This window comes from Platichthys flesus, chromosome 20, assembly GCF_949316205.1.
Source record: "Platichthys flesus chromosome 20, fPlaFle2.1, whole genome shotgun sequence".
Taxonomy (NCBI): Eukaryota; Metazoa; Chordata; class Actinopteri; order Pleuronectiformes; family Pleuronectidae; genus Platichthys; species Platichthys flesus.
Window position 1 is genome coordinate 19,978,331 of NC_084964.1, and position 19,096 is coordinate 19,997,426.

The 19,096-nt window shown below is 43.7% G+C and overlaps 2 protein-coding genes across 2 annotated transcripts; both read left to right on the forward strand.

The window, feature by feature from the left end:
* Window positions 1-4,836: 4,836 nt before the first annotated feature.
* Window positions 4,837-10,953, forward strand: kcnj16a (potassium inwardly rectifying channel subfamily J member 16a). The gene is made up of 2 exons (XM_062413738.1): window positions 4,837-4,932; window positions 8,549-10,953. Exon 2 carries the CDS (start codon window positions 8,559-8,561, stop codon window positions 9,804-9,806), a length of 1,248 nt encoding a protein of 415 aa, XP_062269722.1. The 5' UTR covers window positions 4,837-4,932; window positions 8,549-8,558; the 3' UTR covers window positions 9,807-10,953.
* Window positions 10,954-13,534: 2,581 nt separating this feature from the next.
* kcnj2a (potassium inwardly rectifying channel subfamily J member 2a) lies at window positions 13,535-18,691 on the forward strand. Its single transcript, XM_062378959.1, has 2 exons — window positions 13,535-13,667; window positions 15,559-18,691. The coding sequence occupies exon 2, from the start codon at window positions 15,794-15,796 to the stop codon at window positions 17,069-17,071; it is 1,278 nt and encodes a 425-aa protein (XP_062234943.1). The 5' UTR covers window positions 13,535-13,667; window positions 15,559-15,793; the 3' UTR covers window positions 17,072-18,691.
* Window positions 18,692-19,096: the final 405 nt, after the last annotated feature.

Genomic DNA, 19,096 nt, shown 5'->3' on the forward strand with positions numbered 1-19,096 from the left:
CAGGGTTTACAAACCGCGTAATCTGTGATTAAAACAATACAGGTTACAAGAGATTTTAATCTTTTACGAGTCTGTTTGATCAAATTAATGTTTTAAAGAAACGGTGGAAGCATCAGGAGGCTTCAGCTGCATTTTCTAGGATGACTAGAGTGTTCAAGCCAACATTGTCTGTGTGGTAGTCAAACTGGCTCATAAACAATTCTGCTGAGCCGTTAGAAAAATTATATTTATAAGATACAAGACTTGACATTCATTAAACTTCATGTTAAGTAAGAGAATCCAGTGACAAACATCAGAATCTGGTTTAAATCAGATTCATCTGTAAATGATCAGATCCCCAAATCGAATAATCTCTTTTCAAACCCTGACAAAACGACTGCTTCAGAGTAATGTGGTGAAAATGAAATAAATCAAAGATGAGGAGGAGCTGAAAGAGAAAAGAATAACAGGTGAAGATGGAAGACATGCACACCGCTGCCAAGCCGTGCAGCGGTGCGTCTGAGAGCCAGTGTAAAGCAGCCGTGTCCCCCGGTGGTGCTGAGGTGGATTAGCGTCACGTCACAGCCTCACGAGCTGTGACAGGAGAATGCGTATGAAGCTCGCACATTAACAGTTGCTCCTGAATGAAACAGGAGACGCAGGGAAATTACTGGAATCTGGAGGATCCGCGGCCAGGCCAACTCCCTTCGGATGTGAGTGCGTTGGTCCAGTTACAGGGGCTAGCCTCAATCCTGTGTCTACACGAATGTGCTCATTGGAGCTGCCTTGCTAAATGCTGGGGAACAAAGACAAATCAGGACATTGATAAAAAGTGAAACAAATCAAATCCATTATTGGCAGAAAGCTGAAGATCCATGTCAAGTTAGCGAGCCCATCCTGAATAGTATTCTAAAATTAAAATCTTTGTCTTGCTGAAGTGAACAAACCCAAAAATAATATCTGAATATCCAAACCCGTTCTGTTCCCATCGGGCTCCCGTCAGGTGGTCACGCTCTGATGTAAAGACGCCACGAGACATTACATTGTCCTAAATGTCTCATGAAGGAAGCTGTAGATGAATATTACCAGTCAAACATACTTTCAACTGATGACTGGTGTTGATTGCATCTTCAACGCCGTGATGGTGTTAAGTTGCTCCATAAGAATTACAGTGTAAATAAAGAGGATTACAAGTCTTCTGTTCAAAACATGTGCTGGTAAAATGGATTCAAGGAGTCAGAAGTTAAATTAGAGCTTTCACAGGATAAATTATAGTTGTAGGCTCAGTTTCACCAGCTCTCTCACGTCTATTGTTGTCTGTCCCTGCTGTTGTCTCTCTAATTGGAGGCGTATAACAACCAATCTCAGCTGCTTCCCTGCTGGTACAGATTTCCGTGTGACACGCTGGTTGTTTCCCACCTTCGTGGACAGTGTGATTCCTGTGAACATGGAAGTCAGCAGTGTCTACAGAAGGTGAGAGCAGAGCCTGATTTACAGTAGTGTCTGCTGCTCTGTTAAGACTCATCATCAGCAGCTGAACTGCAGAGAGCCTCAGCAGCTGCCTGACAGCCGACCGGCGTCCCACTGCAGAGCTGCTTGTTTGCTTGTTCGGCCTTTCAGGAGAACACACAATAAGTCATATCATGCCAACAACACAAACTCTCCAATGCATGCATGCAACAGAATGCACTCACACACACACGATGCACAGATGTCCAGGAGATGGACACATGCAAACGCAGACATGCTCACAAACACATACAAAACAAATGATTGGGATGGATGCAGCACCGGGACTTCCTGAGAGGACACCCAGGAGCCCGGTGTGAAACAGGGCCACAGGGCCAATCGAAGAACTACTGCCTCCACCAACAAATCAAGAAGCCATTTACATCCCTGACTGTTCAGACTCACGTCAGCTCATCGGATCATCTCGTCTGGAATCAGGGGTCACTTCATTCGGAGGCAGACACAGGAGGAGGCCTTCTCCAGTCATAGAGTTCAGAGTCTGGACCAGAACGAGACGTCTTTGAAGGATTTAGAGAAAGTGTCAGCCCAGCCATCTGCATAGCTCATTAGCTTCCTCCCCTGTTTGCTATGAGTCCTCGGATAGGTTGACCCACAAAGGACGCACCTGTCGGGTCCTTTGCTTCTCAGGGATGGAAGGACACGTCTGAAGGAGCCTTCATGGGGCAGAGACAAGATGTCCCTTCATATGCAGCCTCTGAGTGATGCTGCCCATATATTTAAACACCTAAGTTCTCTACCTGTGATTTTTTAAAGATTCACTAACCAAACACTGGAGCAGAAAATGGCGGCTACCTCAGTTCACCTTTTCTGGGATTCAGCCTGTCAGTCTGTTTAAATCCAAAATTTCTGGCCGAACATTTGTTTTGTTTTTAAACGTCTTCCTTTTTTCTTGAGATTTTGGAAGAAGCTCTGCAGTGTCTGCACTTCACACCCTGAAATCTTTCTGGCCTCTTTAATTTTGTGCCTTGGCGTTGAACTCGGGCGTTTGATCAGGGCTCCGTGCACAACTTGTGCTTGTGTACTTTTGTGGATCGTTTTTATTGGGAACAAATTATTTGTTTTTCCTGGAACGGAGGTGATTTGTTATGGGTCCACATTTTGCCGAGACCCCCTTTAACCCCCCGACTGTGCCTGGACACATGGACACTGATATTTATTCTTGTTTCAAAAATGCAGCCAAATTTATAAATATAAAAGCTGGCGTTCTTTCTTAGACACCCAGAAGAATTGACTGTGAGGACGCCCTGCTGTGCTGCAGCTAGAAACAAATACGACCACAGAATAATTTCATATGCTTTGCCCTTTGTCTGCAGATTTTACAAAAGGTGTCAAATGGCTCCGTTGCTTTGTTTTCCTGCAGTCGAGGCCAACAAAGGGTTTTTGCTGTGACACAGTCAAAGTGTATCGATGGGTTAAGATGGTTTAAGACTGTTAGAGACTCTGACTGGTGAATAGTGTGATAACTGATTTACTAAAGCTGTCAAACTTTCTAAAGATGTTTGGGCCTCATTTGATTGAACCTTAATTACTCCAGTGTTAAGATCCCAACTAATCTACCTTCACCTACCAGGTAGATAATCCACTTAGAGCATTAACATGTTCTAATGTTGGCAATAATTAATAATTGTTATCATAGTCCATGATCAGGATCCACATCCAGCTGTCATGTCGTCCATCTTTGTTTCTATCTCTGGTGCAAACTGATGCAAACTAAATAGTCTCTGCAGCTTTTAAATTTGTTTTCAAAGAGTTTTGTTTAAGATCCTCAAAGATGAATCCTATTCACTTTGATGAATCTATGACTTGTGCGGCCTCATTTCCTTTAACCCTTGAAATGCATCTGTAGCTGCACAATGGGTCATTTAGCCTGTGAATGTGAACCTTCTCCAGTAAGTACACACACATGGTACAAGCGACACTGCCCAGTAGCCTTTTGCTCCGTCTTCCTCACAATATTTACACAATAAACATGAAACAGTCTGCTTGTCCTGACCGCAGGCTCCCATTTCCATCGTCCCAGATCTGTCCTGGACCAGTTCTGATAGGACCAGTATTATCACAATATGTAAGAGCTGGGAGCCTTTTTCCTGAGTAAAGCCCGACGGTCAATAGGTTCCAGTGCTTGAAACCTGAGTGGAGCTCAATGAATAGAGTTTGGTTGCAGAGCAGTTATGAAGAGAGAGGGGCAGAGACATCTGTGTTCAGGCCTCTGCCGAGTTTCAGGCTGGGAACAAGGGATTTCCAGTGAAGTCTCACAAAGACAGGAACAATGGAGGAAGAGGGTTCGCTAATTTCTAATCTGCCGGTGTGAATGAGCTGAAGCTGTTATCAGGAGATCACATTTAATAACGTAGGAACATATTTTATCTTGAGTTGATTTGTGTTAATGCAGAAGTAAAGGACAGGGTTTTGTTACAGTGACACTTTGATGAAGAGGAGGTCGAGTCAAACGATGTCAGCCGTCTTTAAACTCTTCATTAATCCAGACCCAGTTTTTCTAGAGGCTTCTTTCTGGTTTAGTTCATTTACAGTTTAAAGATTGCCAGTTTGCCTCCTGGTCCTGAGTCACCTCCAAGAACTGGTGTCAGGATGAATCAGGTTCCTTTAATCGATCAGCATTCAGGCAAAATATCGTTTGAATTTCAAAGTTTCCATTTCTGCTTTAATCGATTCTAGTTCGATTCCAATTTCTGATTCTAATATGCTTGAAAAATAAATACATAAATAAATTATCTAAATTCCTTTTAGAGGCAAAAGAAACAATGAAGGTGCATAAATGAAGAAGTCACTTTTTCTATGATTTCTTTATTATCACCTAAACAAGTGGATCAGGTTTGTTTTGACCGATGCTCCTTCCCTCACTGACCTCTGCTGAGTTCTGTCAGTGTCATTGAGCTGCTCTGCTCCTCAGCAGAGTTTCATATGCAGTGAAAATCTGTGTTAGAACCGGTCCAGACATTCAGAGTCTTAATAATACATGTGATTGTGTCACATTAAACTTTGAAATGCTTTCTCCCAAGTTACCGATCAGTGATTCTTGAACCAGGACTCATAGTATTTAGATCAAGAAAAGGGCGGCGGGGGGGGGAAATGAGTCAGCTAAAGCTCTCAGTTAAAATCAATCAACATTAAGCAAACTTATACTCAAGTCCTACGCAGCTGATTGGTGCATTAATACTGACAACAAAGCCCAATTAACACCTGCATGCAGCGAGTGCATACCCACAACACTCAGTACAAACACTCGTGTGTGTGTGTGACGCCATGTGATGCTGAAGGGAGGTGTTAATCTTCAGCTTCTGCACTTCACTAGTGACACAGCTCAGACCAGCAGGTTGTTGTGCTTCTGTTCGGCCACTTGAAGACGTTCAGCCCGGGTTCAGACGTCCCTGCAGCAGATTCAGCCTTTATTCTTATAAGAAGGTAGGAACTGAGCTGGGAAATGTTCTTTTGTTGCTTCTATGCTGTTGCAAATTTCAAGATAATCGAATCTGGAGTATTTTACTTAGATATAGGATCTGAAATCTGAATGTATAAAAGAAGTTTTCTGCATATTTTGAATTGAAAGATATTTACACTCCTACAAATCGTAACTCCTCTTGAAAACATTAACTTTGTGTTCTTCAAAAAAAAAATATACAAAATATTGCATTTGCTGATTATTATATTAAGCACCTATCAAATCTTTTCCACAATGAAAAAGTGCTGCTTGTTTTTAATTGTCACATTGCACTGAAGAACACCATGAAGAGAATAGGTGAGTAAAGCTGGTGGACAGCAGAACAATCAGTAATCTGATCTACAGTATGAAGAGCAACACACATTCCCAAACAAAACAAAACGTGGTCAGGGTGATAAGTAACGAGTGCGCTCAGGTTTCACAATGACATCCGAACAAATTCACAGCCATGACAAACAGAAGCTGACTCTGGATTTATTGTAATGTGAACAATGTATTGGTGGATTTGAAAAATGATAAGTTAATCATGATTAGGTTCAGGAGGAGTGTTGCACAGTGTAAAGAGCTTCACTGCTTCACTGCTGACACAACAGACCCGACTCTGTTTCATAAATATGTATCTATTGATCTTTGAAACAGCGAATCATGCGTGACTGGAGATTCTGAAGGTCACGATCGGCCGTCAAGAAACTAAATGTAGAAGCCGAATCAAAAAGGGACCTGCTGTTGTTAATGAGTTACAGACTCGTTTAAATTCAACAACACAAGTCTAAAATCCAACAGAAGGCCCAGAGCAGAGAGAGACACTGACACAGGAGGACACATGTCCATCAGAGGTTCAATCCAGGGTCTGGTTTCAGGTGCTCACCTCTATAACAAGCAACATGAAGCGATTTCCGAGGAAGTCAAACCAAACCAAACATGTGCTCTGGTTCACTTGGTACTTTGAAGCTTGGATTAAACATTAACCTTCAGGAACACGCTGCTACAACACAAGACACAGCGTCCTAACAGATCCTGGACGTGTCCACGCTGAGGTGCACTCAAAGAGCTCTGCTCCACCGGGCAGCAGGAGAAGTTCCAGCACAGATCAGCAGATTGACACCTGTGTCCAGGTTTATTTGAGGAGCAAGTGTGAAGCTAAGCAAGTTGTTAAGATGGAAATGTTCCTGCAGTTCACTGAGGCTTCTGAAGGTCATTAGAGGTGGCAGGACGCCTCGGGGCAGGGCAGCGATTAGCCACCCACAGATGGGTGGCACAATGTAATTTGCAGTAAGTGAGCATGTAATGGAGTTGTAAGTGCCCGGAGCAGGAGAGGAAACATGCCAATTGCCGAGGTTATTTCCAGAGTTCATCACTCGGTTCCTGTTGTTCCTGCGGATGACAGAGCTTCAGTGTAACTTACTGTTAATGCTAAACCTCTAGTACAGTGGAAACTTTACAGCAAAGGTCAGTGTGTGTGTTTGGTTCTATCTGGTTTGCCTCCTGTGTCTTGTTGTGTACACAGAGCTGCTTGTTTCAGGTTCCACACAAGAGCAGAGGGAACGTGGAGAAAACAGCTCGACCTAGAGGGAAGTCAAAACACAGGGAACTGTCAGGGAACCATCTGGGGGTCATGTGCTGCTGCTACTCGACTATGTCCAGCTAGTTGTCGGGTGCTAGCTTGAGCTATCGTCCATAAAGTTGTTACCGTCCACACAGACGGTCAGACCTTGTAGCTTAGATGCAGACAAAGGGGAGAATTCAGGAATTTCTTTATCACTTTCTTTAAATTAAAAACATCACAATGAATAAATCGCAGATCTTGATTTAAAAAGAGTCTGAATCACCAATCCAACATTTCCACCCAGGTAACATGGTTTACAAAACAGCTGAGTGACTGTGAAGCTAATCAGCAGCTCATTGTGTGTTACTTGACTAAATCTTTCAAGTCTAGTAATTAGAAAACTGAGATTTAAATGTACATATTAATCCGAGATACAGCAGAGCAAAGCAGAAATGAATTGAATCAGATATCCACTGTTTGGGCCTCCTGGATATTGCAGCTGAGGAAACACAGGTGACTTCATGTCTTTGACCTTTTCACCCTCAGAGTAGATGAAAAGTCGGTTGCAGGTTTGACTTCAGACTGATGAGCTGTGAGTGTTACAGTAACTCAGCGACTCCGGGGTTTCCAGCAGGATTCTGCGTTTCTTCTCCTCTCGTCCACATCGGGGTATTCAGGGAGGGACTATGGGAAGCCAGTAGGACATTATTTCTATGACCTCATGGAGTGAGTTCCATGCTCTGGCAGTGCGGATGTTTGCTGTTGCCAGGAGAAAGTAGAGTCTGTGACCGGAGCCCAGTTCACTCAGTCAGATAGCGGTGATTCAAACCCCATTTGTTTTGGGCGTAGAGGATGCTCTCAGTGGTTTGGCTGTGATTGATCCTTCCTCTGCCCGTGATCGCACCATGACATTATTCCAGTTTCCACATTCAATTTTCCCCGGCTAACTTAGACCAGTTCAGTTCCGTGGCGCTTCCCCTCTTGGCCCTCTGACAGTTCTTTGACCTCCACCCAGAACAAAAGCCCTTGGGCCATTGCTTTGGACAGCAGCAAACCGTTGGATGGAAACATGACTGTGTTTACTGAGAGTTCAACGTTACAGGGCAGAAGATGTCTCACCGCCCAGCACCGGCCCGCCCGTCACTACACTGATATCAGGCAGAATTTAAGACCTCTAATTACAGAATTTCAGCAGTTTCCTGCACCAATAAAGTAGAAAACTGATTTATTATTCTTGTGCTTTCTCTGCTAAAGCCTCTGAATTAGATAAAATATGTTTTTATATTCTCTAAAGTAAATTAAGTGGTTCATCACTGGCAGTAAAAAATAAATGGCGGCTCAAGTGAGAAGCGCTACAAAGGGTTTGTTTCTCAAGGCACTGACCCGTTATGATTAAACGTATTGACCCAGTACGAAGCGAGAGGAAAAAGAGATCACTCATGGTAAACACTCCCAGATTGTTATTGTAAAAATAGACTGAGAGCAATCACCACGGTTAGGAAACTAAGTGGACAACTCAAAGACGTATTTACCATGTTGGAGATTTCCAGTGATCAGCCAATGAGTTTGATACGAGGAAGACTAATGTTAATTGTTTTCTTTAATAATAATCAGAGCAACAGGGAAATCCCACAGGGATCTGGGACAAAATCAAAACATCCCTGTGTCTTCATTTTCATTTACAAGGATTTGAATGAATTCTGAGATTTTGTGTCAGCCACAAAAGTCCATTTTGTTTGATGTTTGACTTTTGAAAGGTGGATATATGAGGCCTTTGCATATGAACACAGGAAGTAGAGCCTTAACAGTTAATCTGAGATATTGGCTGTTAGGAGCTTTTCACAGTCATATTGGTTTCAGTGTTCATGTTTAAGAGTATCTGCACTGATATAAAAGAAATGATGTACTTTCTTAATCAATTTCTATAAATTGGTTGTGTTTGTGTTTTCACAAATGTAATGATAATGCCGTATATTTATCTTGATATTCTGATAAACACAATTGCTAAAACTTGTCCACCTTCTCTCCTACAGACTCTGGAATATGCAGAAATACATTTCCGTGAGCCCCAATGACGATGTCGCTGCAAAGACTAAAAGACCTCAACATAAGAAGTACCGCTACGTGCGTAAAGAGGGACACTGCAACGTTGTGTTCCGCCATGTTCCCGAGGAGTGGATGCTGTTCGTGACAGACATCTTCACCACCTTGATTGAGATCAGATGGAGGGTGATGTTTCTTATCTTCACTCTCTCTTACATCCTGTCCTGGCTCTTCTTTGGCATCATCTACTGGGTCATCGCTCTCGCCCACGGGGACATCAGAGACATATTGAATGAGCCCTGTGTGTACAACGTGCGAAGCTTCACAGCCGCGTTCCTCTTCTCGCTCGAGACTCAAACCACCATCGGCTACGGCTACAGGGGAATGTCCGATAATTGCATGATTGCCATTATACTCGTCGTTATACAAGATGTCATCAGCTGCTTCATCGACACCTTTATCATCGGAATTGTTGTCGCCAAAATGGCGTCGGCCAGAAAGAGAGCTCAGACGGTGGGCTTCAGCAACCGGGCAGTGATCAACCTTCACAACGGTTACCTGTGTCTCTCCTGGAGAGTCGGGGACTTCCGCAGGAACCACCTGGTGGAGGGGACGGCCTGTGCACAGATAGTCCGCGCCACGGTGCACACCACAGGGAAAGTGGACGTGACCTACGAGGACCTGGTCATCCAGCAGAGCGCCATCGTCCTGGTCACGCCCACCACCATCTTCCACAAGATCGAACTCGGCAGCCCTCTGTACAAGATGAGCCTGGTGGATCTGCGCAAAGCCGACTTTGAGCTGGTGGTTTCTTTCACCTACACGGACGACTCCACGGGAATGCTGCACCAGAGCCGCACCTCGTACACGCCCCCTGAAATCCTCTGGGGTCATCTGTTCCAGGAGATGATCAGGGTCACTAGGAGGTTCTACAGAGTGGATTACATCCTCTTCAACCACACTGCGAAGGTGCTGGTGCCTGAGGTCAGCGCTGAAGACTACGAACTTAAGAAGCAGCTGCGTCCCTCTCCTCGGCATTCACCGCGACATTCGCCCAGAATTTCCCCGAGGCCGTCTCCGAGGACGCAACGGAAGAATCCACAAGACAAACCGTTGAAGCCTCCGACAGTGACGGTGGAGCTAGTGAGCGACAGCCTTCCTGAACCAACCACCTCACCTTCTCAGGCAGAGACTAAACATCACGACACTCTGACTTTGCCAAATGACCTCACAAGTAATGAAGTGTAAAGCAGAGGCTTCATATTTTGTGAACACTACTCATTCAGAACAATAAATGTTCCAGCGTCTGTGTTTCATTTAGCATAAAATTAGTTTGACCTACATTTCAGTCTTGAAAGACAGAGCTCACTCAGGTCGATGTCGCCTGAGATGGTTGTTGCTCAACTGACTCTGATCGAACAGCCTAACGCTAGTGACAGCTGCCTTCACGTCTGTAGAAGAAGAGGATTTCATACATAGAATAGAGATATTAGGTAAGAAAATTGAATATTTGAATGTGTCTGTTTCATGACAATTGCTGCAGAAGCTCAAGTGATACAATAAAAACTCCACGAACACTTAGTAAATGGACCTTTTTGTTGGGATTGATTATTCAATTTTTATATTCTTAATTAAGTTTGAAAAAGAGAAGCTTTAACACCTGCGTAGTTTTGTGTAAAGGTCGTTCGGACAATTGGACAAACATTCATTCACAGATGATGTTTGAACCATCATTTGGTTCTGGTAGTAAAACCATCATTATGTTAGTTTGGCAACTAAATAAGCAGCAACTTCAAGCCAATCAGAATCGATTACAGGTAGACTCCGCCCACGTAGGTGATGATGACAGGACGTACGTGTGTCTGACACAATTCGTTAGTCCCTAAATTACAATGAGAAACCAGAACTAACAGTTCAACTGATAATGGAAACAACTGAAAAGACCTGGATCAGTCCCTCAGGTGTGTGTGTGTGTGCTTGTGTGTGTGTGTGTGTGTGTGTGTGTGTGTGTGTGTATCTGTGTGTGTGTGTGTGTGTGTGTTTCTCTGGTCTCTGCTGATACTATATTAAGCAGAATTCACAGTGGAGACAGCACCAATGTCCCTTATGTGTAAAGTTTATATAAAACAGATGGAACATTTTCTTTTACAGATTTAATAATGATCAAAAAGTCAAGCAATTCATCAAAGCACCTCACACACGTAATTTAATTTATCTGCAATGTTCATTGTCATGGAATTTAGTAAATGATATTGTATATCCTCAAATACTTTATGAATACTTTATGGATACAAGTGGGGGAAGGATCTGACCCAATGTGTTTCTGATTTAGTTGTTATATAGTATCATTAAGCCGGTTTTATAAAATATTAAAACAATATTGTGTATAAGACAATGCCAGTGTCAGTGATGTTTAAATATCTGGTTTGCGTTTTCACTTCCTCTGATAATCGTGCATCTGTCTCAGGTGGATCATGGTTCCTGTCGGGGAACTAAAGCTCTGATTAGGAAGGTCACTTTGAAGTCAAGTAACCAGACGGGCAAAAGTAACCAGATGCTGCTTCCTAACAATCTGCTGGGTTGCTTTCCTCTGCTTCACCATTTAATCCCATTAAAACCTGTTGTGATGTTGTTCAGGCTCCGGTCAGACACCAGATCCTGACACTGTTGATTTGTTGTGTTTTTTTTAATCTGTCCATCAAGCACCTCAGCATCTTCAGTATTAAACTCACTCAGGTTCTGAAACGACAGCAGCAGCAGCAACCGTGACCTCGGCTTTCACCTGCAGATAAACATCTATCAGGGAAACCACCTCTTCACCGACTGGTCACCAGTGTGTGTGTGTGTGTGTGGGGGGGGGGGGGGGGGGGGGGTACTTCTGCCCCGAGGTTGAGTGGCAGCCACTCAGAGAACGAATAGATTCAAGTAAATATCAGAAAAGTCTGTCCTGCAGTCGAGAAAGTGAATCTTTGAAGGGGCCAGAAACTCAAACTCCAGAATGATTGTTAAAATATCTTAATTTGATAGCTGAAGCATGAAAGGGAGAGAGAGAGAGAGAGAGAGAGAGAGAGTCGACGCACAGCAAAGGGCCACAACCCGGGAATCGAACCTGCAGCCACTATAAAGGGCTGAAGTCAGTGGCATCAATTTGCTTCCGTCAACAATTGCTGCAAAAGTTAATCAATAACAAACAGATCTGGTCGTTAGGGTTCGAGACAGAGGAGGAAAGAATTTCACTTTTTTTACTGCACTATGTTTTATGACTGGTAAATTTCCACATTAAAAAGCAACAGCCCAGTGTTGAAAGTAATAATTACAAGCCAATAATATAATGAGGGGTTGATCTGCACATTTAGTTCTTTTACACATGAAAATAACTTCACGTTGATACGTTTGTACTTAAATTATGAATAAATTAGGAAAATAGGATTTCTGCACTGTGTTGTTACCACTTTCACTTCAGCAGAAGATCAGGGCAACTTTCCAGATGTCTGACGATAAAGCTTCAATTATTAATGTTTTGAAATCAATAGATCAAACAGCTTTGTGATAACAGAATAATTGATAACAAAAATAATGTAATTTGTACCAAATCGTAATATATCAATATCTTAATTGTTATTTAAATCAGTTCTCCATCATGTGCTGCAATTTTTCCTCCAACACCTTCAGATGCTGTCGCTGCAGTGACACGAGCTGCATGAGAAGATCCCCCCCCTCCTCCTCCTCCTCCTCCTCCTCCTCTTCCTCCTCCTCTGTGCTGGAGAGTTACTGGTTAATTCCAGCCTCCAGTTCTCCACCTTGTGGTCCACACGCAGCACTGGGCTACTGCATGCATCGCTCTCCTTATTGCTGGAAATTGGGCATGGAAAGCAAACACACACACACACACACACAAACACACACACACACACACACGCTCTCTCTCTCAAACTCACACAATGTGCACAGATCACTTACACAGGTGGTCTGGGCTAAATATATGTGCTGCTATAAATAACCAGAACTAAAAATAAGACTCATGGGGGGAAACACAGGAGTTCAAAAGGCTTTTTGAAAATCATACAACGGTGGGTTAGTGTTTATCATGAATTAGTGAGAAAGAAGAATGATTTGGTCCGTGGTGCTAAGACAACACGGCTTCGGCCTGACCTAAAATTATAGGGCAACAGATGCATAGTCTAAACATCCGAAGCAACTTGATAGCTCAGTGGAGAAAGACAGTCATATCATAATACAGGCATGTAGGCCTTTATTGAGTGAGTCATTCTTTCCAACAGAACACATTTTCCATACCCACATTAAAATCACGAGATCTATAAAAACAACGGGTATCACAGAAATGAGGCTGATGGGCAGTTTGGTTGCACAATCAACAGCAGCAGGTGGGATATCATACTAATGCCTCTGCAGTGAAAAGATAAAGTACAATTATTATATTATATTCATAAAATAAATGTCACAGGTGTTGGAAGTTATGGCTGCTCAGTTTGTGTAACTTTAACTTTCTTGCAGAGCTGCATCACCTCAGTTTGCACATTTTACATCTGTGGCTCCATCAACATTCTAACAAATACACTGACTATGGTCCAGATGAAGGCGGGAGTCTCGCGCTAATGATTTGTACTTGTTTGTTTGTTTGTTTGTTTGTTTCTGTTTGACTTTCCTCCTGTGTGTTTATTCCCCCCCTCACTGGGATTTAAAGTGTCATCGGCCAATTAGAGTCAAATTGGTCCGTTACTTCCTACTTACTGTTGTGTTCACACACCAGTCGCATCAGTCAAACACAAAATCACACACACGCACAAATAACAGAAAAAGAAGCGGTGCGTTTGCGCCTGTTCCTCTGTGCACCCCCCCCCCCCCCCCCCCCCCCTTCCCCTCTCGTTTCCATTGGCCCGGCGCGGGGCCGGGGGCGGGCCGTGCCGGTGCGTGCCGTTTAAAAACGCTTTGGGGGAACTCGGTGAGAAGCACAATATCGAGACCGGTCCTCCAGAGACATGAGGGCAGTTTCACACTTCATCTCGTTCGGCCAAAGTAAATAAGGAGCGCGCGGCGGCCAGGACACGTCTGGATTATATTTCACCGGTCGACGGAGATGAGCAGCAGGTACAGAGACATGACCTCAGCCTACACACGTCCGCTCGCTCTCCTGTAGTAATAACTGTAACACAACGTGCTGCATGCAGCGCGCAGCTTCTGGCTGAACCTCTTTCTCCATGACGCGCAGACCTCCTGACTTTTACGCATCACTTGTGCCAGATGTGATGACTTCTTTCATCTCGCTTCATATTTTATATTATTCTGTTTGCTGATGCATCGAGCTAAGGGGAAACTGTGTGTGTGTGAGTGTGTGTATGTGTGTGTGTGTTTGTGTGTGTGTGTGTGCGTGTGTGTTATTGCATCAGAAGTCGGTTCTCTTTTCCTCCGCACCTGTTAACATTTGTCGCTGGCATTTGGTGCATTCTGAGAGCAGCCCAGTCTGTGACCTCTCACGCACATACAGATTAATAACGCTGATTCAAACACAATAAGAAATACTTATTAATAGCGAGGTTATTAATTAAGGACATTTTGTGCCCTCGTGCACGTCCCAGAATCTGTGAGATCTGCTCGTTTTAAAACTGAACTTGTGGTTTCATGTTGTTAATTTAAGAGAAAGAGATGACAATCCACTGAGATGTTTACATATCAGGCATCATGTGAGGAGAGCTCACACATGCCCTTGCAACGCAGCCTCCTCTAATTAGTTACAGCCATGTTCACTGGGTGCTGTTCATTAGTTTGGACCTAAAAACAAATGGGGCCTGTTTTATGTGGTATTTACTCCAAAGAATTACAAATTGCATCAGCTGATGTTGCTGTGAGCGAGTGTGAAAGTAGAGCCTGACTCACTGATCCACAGCTGTGGTCACATCATCTACATTTCCTCTCTATCGGTGCGTTTGTATCTGAATGAGTTTCTCTCCCTGAAGAAATGTATAGTTTTCACCACCAGCTTCTTTCTCAGTGTCGGAGAGAAACTCTTCATAACAAGACAATAAAAACAAGCGAGTTGTCAACAGGTAGATCTAGACTTTGTTGCTAGGACAGAAAAACTAATGAGTGGTGGTTCAGTCGAGCTGGGAGAATCCTCACGGGACGGCCATTATTGCAGCAGAGAGGAGAAATCCCAAAGGGCTCAGTGAGAGTCAACAAGCTGAGCATCTCCTGCAAAGACGAGGCTCACACAGGCTGCTTTAAAATAACACATCAACTTGTATGTTAGTGATGTGATGTTGTTCTCAACCTGTATCTTTATACTTGTTAAACAGCAAAGTTTTATTTGATCATTTACTTGAAAACTAATTTGCATATGGTCTCTGAATTATCCGTTGTGAAATGTGCATTAATAATTTGATCAAGAGTTTGAAATCCTGACAGGATGTTGCCTTGGCTCAACACTTGAAAGGCATGGAGCATATTGTGTTTCTGCAGTGTATCGTTTCAAACAGTGAGAAAAAAGACTTCATATCTGAACCCTCTCAGCTGTGAGTTTTTATCTGGATCCTGGTGGAACAGTTCAAACCCATCAGTTCATGGGATCCCGCAGAACTGCTTCAGCCCACAATCTGCTGAGAAATGACTGGGTCGGTGCAGAGCAGCCAAGAGAAACAAGGCAACTCTGTAAATGACCAGCGATGAGACCTGAGTGTAATTTCAGAGTGGCCTCTGTCAGAGAGAGTTGAGATGTTAGATCAGGGTTAAATATCACTGTTGTCGTAACCAGATGAAATGTGCTTGGCACAGGGAGAGGAGCTGTTTGATGGTTTTTCTCAGGCTGCACACGTCTGACTCGACAATGATGACGTGATCAGTTATCGGTTGTGACCGCACAAACGCTGCACCACTCTTTTTGATGATGTTGTCATTTATAGCCCACAACATGATATGATTGATCTGATTCATCTGGAACCGGTTTCTCTAACAGACGTCCTCCATTTCTGTTTTCCTGTAACAGATCAACTTGATGAGGTCGAGTAGGACGATGAAAGAGGAGTGACCACTTCATCCTCCTCTGCACTCTATCTCAGGACCAGTGAGGCTGAAGAGGAATCCCTCAGCCGCCTCATTTCGCCACCATTTCGTCTGAGTTGGTCCCCAAACGTGTTTCAAAACTGTTTCTCCAACGCTTCTTCCAGAAGCTTAGACTGTTCTCTAAAGCAGAAGCTGCACAGCCCTCCCAGACTGAGGTGATGGGAAGCGTGCGAGCTAGCCGCTACAGCATTGTGTCATCAGAGGAGGACGGCATGAAGCTTGCCACCATGGCAGTGCCCAACGGCTACAGCAAGAGCAAGGTGCACACCAGGCACCAGCCGCAGAGCAGATTTGTAAAGAAAGACGGTCACTGCAATGTGCAATTCATCAACGTGAGCGAGAAAGGTCAGCGGTACTTGGCCGACATCTTCACGACCTGCGTGGACATCCGCTGGAGGTGGATGTTCATCATCTTCTGCCTCGCCTTCCTGCTGTCATGGCTGTTCTTCGGCTGCGTCTTCTGGCTAGTTGCCATCTTGCACGGGGACTTACAAAACAACGCCCAGAAGTGTGTCTCCAACGTGAGCAGCTTCACCGCTGCCTTCTTGTTCTCCATCGAGACCCAGACAACTATCGGTTACGGCTACAGATACGTGACAGACGAGTGCCCTGTTGCTGTGTTCATGGTGGTTTTCCAGAGCATTGTGGGCTGCATAATTGATGCTTTTATTATTGGCGCCGTTATGGCAAAAATGGCAAAGCCCAAGAAGAGGAATGAAACTCTGGTTTTCAGCCATAACGCCACGGTGGCCATGAGGGACAACAAGCTCTGCCTGATGTGGCGTGTTGGCAATTTAAGGAAGAGCCACCTGGTCGAGGCGCATGTGCGGGCGCAGCTTCTAAAGTCCCGAACAACAGCAGAGGGGGAGTACATCCCTCTGGACCAGATGGACATAGACGTGGGCTTTGACAGCGGAGTCGACCGTATCTTCCTGGTCTCGCCAATCACCATTGTCCACGAGATTGACGAACACAGCCCCTTCTACAACATGAGCAAACAGGACCTAGAGAGCTCAGAGTTTGAAATCGTGGTCATCCTGGAGGGCATGGTCGAGGCGACGGCCATGACCACGCAGTGCCGCAGCTCCTACGTCTCCAGTGAGATCCTCTGGGGCCACCGGTTCGAGCCCGTGCTCTTCGAGGAGAAGAACTACTACAAGGTAGACTACTCCCGCTTCCATAAGACTTACGAGGTGCCGAGCACCCCGCTGTGCAGCGCCAGAGACTTTGCAGAGAAAAAGTTCATTCTCTCAACCTCCAACTCTTTCTGCTATGAAAACGAGATTGCGCTGGAGAACAAAGAGGACACGGACGAGGGGAACGGGGGCAGCGTGGGGCCGGACGGGACCCAGACAGACAACATCTCAGAGACCGAGCACAGCCAGGCCACTGTGCCGCTTGAACCGCGGCCTCTGAGACGAGAGTCCGAAATATGACTGTTAACACCTCAAACCTCACTTGAGATTCTCTTCTTCTTTTTGTTTTTTAAATCACCTCTCTGCTCCAGAAGGCACAAAGAGCCGAGCTGGGCTTTGCGTGGAGGACAAGCCGAACGGTACTGCTGTGGGAGGCGGCAAATGGTTTAGGACTTTGTGAGTCTGAACATTGACTACATACAGTATGACAAGACACAGCACGACGACCCGTGTGCATATTGCAGGATGAAGTCTCCACGAAGTCCCCGTGAATGTGTGTTCAGTGTCTGTGACTGCAAGGCGACACAGGGTGGGATACATGCAGGAATGTCTCTGTTTCTCTGTCCAGCAAGAACATGATGCTTTCAGAAAAGTGGACTTTGTTTTTTATAGAATATTCTCACAAGTGCTGCTAGAAAATATGAAAAAAAGCCTTCAAGATACTTCAGGAAATTAAAGAACTGAAGAGTGCACGGGTTGTCTGGAGGCTCGAGTAGAGTATTTGTTCGTGAGCTGGTCTCATATTGGACATCACAGACATCTGAATGGAAAAAACATAAAACTTTTTGTATGCAAGGTCAAACTTTAGAGTCCTGTGGCTTGGCAGCACTGGATTTCTGATCCTCTGCTTTGTGCAGTCGTGGATCTGAGAATCGTGTTCATTGCTGGTCAGACAGATGGAAACATGCCTGCTCAGGTCAGAGGGAGCAGGGGAGTATTAACAGCATCAAACTGACCGAGATCGTTAATTTAAACTGAGACGGGGGTGATACCAGAATGTTCTTAAAAGTGCTGCTACCATGTTGCTTCTTTTATTATTATTTCCTCGCGGTTGATAAAAAATGCCAAAGAGTATTATTATCGTAGTTAATGCGTTTCATAAAACACCGGATTAGATTTGGTACAGAGAAGTAGAATGTTTTTTAGAAAGTTTTATTAAGGTTTGTTTTTCCAAGAACGTGTGTACAGTTTTTAAAAAATAAAATCAAAAAAATATGTTCATCGTCATATTTTTATCTTGAGCCACTTCATCAAGCCTTAATCTGAGAATTTGGAAGCATTTTTTTTTAGCTTGAACCAAAATGTTGATTTTTTTAAAAGCCAGATCTACTTTTATAAAACTTAAAATATATGATTTTTGTATGTGACGTAAAAAACATCTTTGCTAATTAATTCTTCATCTCCTCTCTAACGTCTGAATCGGATCAGTGTTATGACTGGAGATTGAAAACACTCCCAAAGCCACTTTCCCTTTCTGCCGAACTCAGACTTCAGATCCAGCTTCAATATCAACGCCACTTTTCATTGTTGTTTTGTTTTACTTGAGAATCTAACATTTGAAAAAGCATAGTTCAAAACCAAATGTACTGTACCCCCCCCCCCCCCCCCCGCAGAAGAGGACGTGCTGCACAACAGTTCATTTCAAAATTATATCCTGCAACTTTTTTTTTTAACACAGCGACAGAAGCCACTCGGCTCCATTGATCCTACATGTGTAAATACCTCCCTCCCTGTTGCAGTTATTTTGTATCAATCTTCCAAATGTACTGCAAAACCATGGAATGTACAGATTTTTGTATTAATATTATTATTATTATTATTGTTGTACATGATATTATATTGTTCTTTTTCAATAAAATGTCAATGGACAATCTGAATCATCACGTGTCCCTTGTCGTTGAGAAGCAGATGAAACATTTTCTCAGTTTTAAAAAGATGAGGTCAGTTTTATTTATTAATCAACTTATTTATTAAACACCACATTGTAATATTGCTAAATGTACCAATATCTTTACTTTTTGTGCCACACTTAGGTATTTAAATGGCCTAATATGATTTTATGTTACTTTATAATTTATTTCACTTTTGACTGCACTTCATTTACAGCTTGAATTACTTCATAACATCATGATCTTACATTCTAAAGGTTTAACCCTCAAATAAAATCAATGCACCATTACAGATTAAAATGCCTCTTGTCAAGCTTTAACATTAAAATGCCTCTTAGATGTTGATAAAACAACAATAGACGATATCAACCAAAAA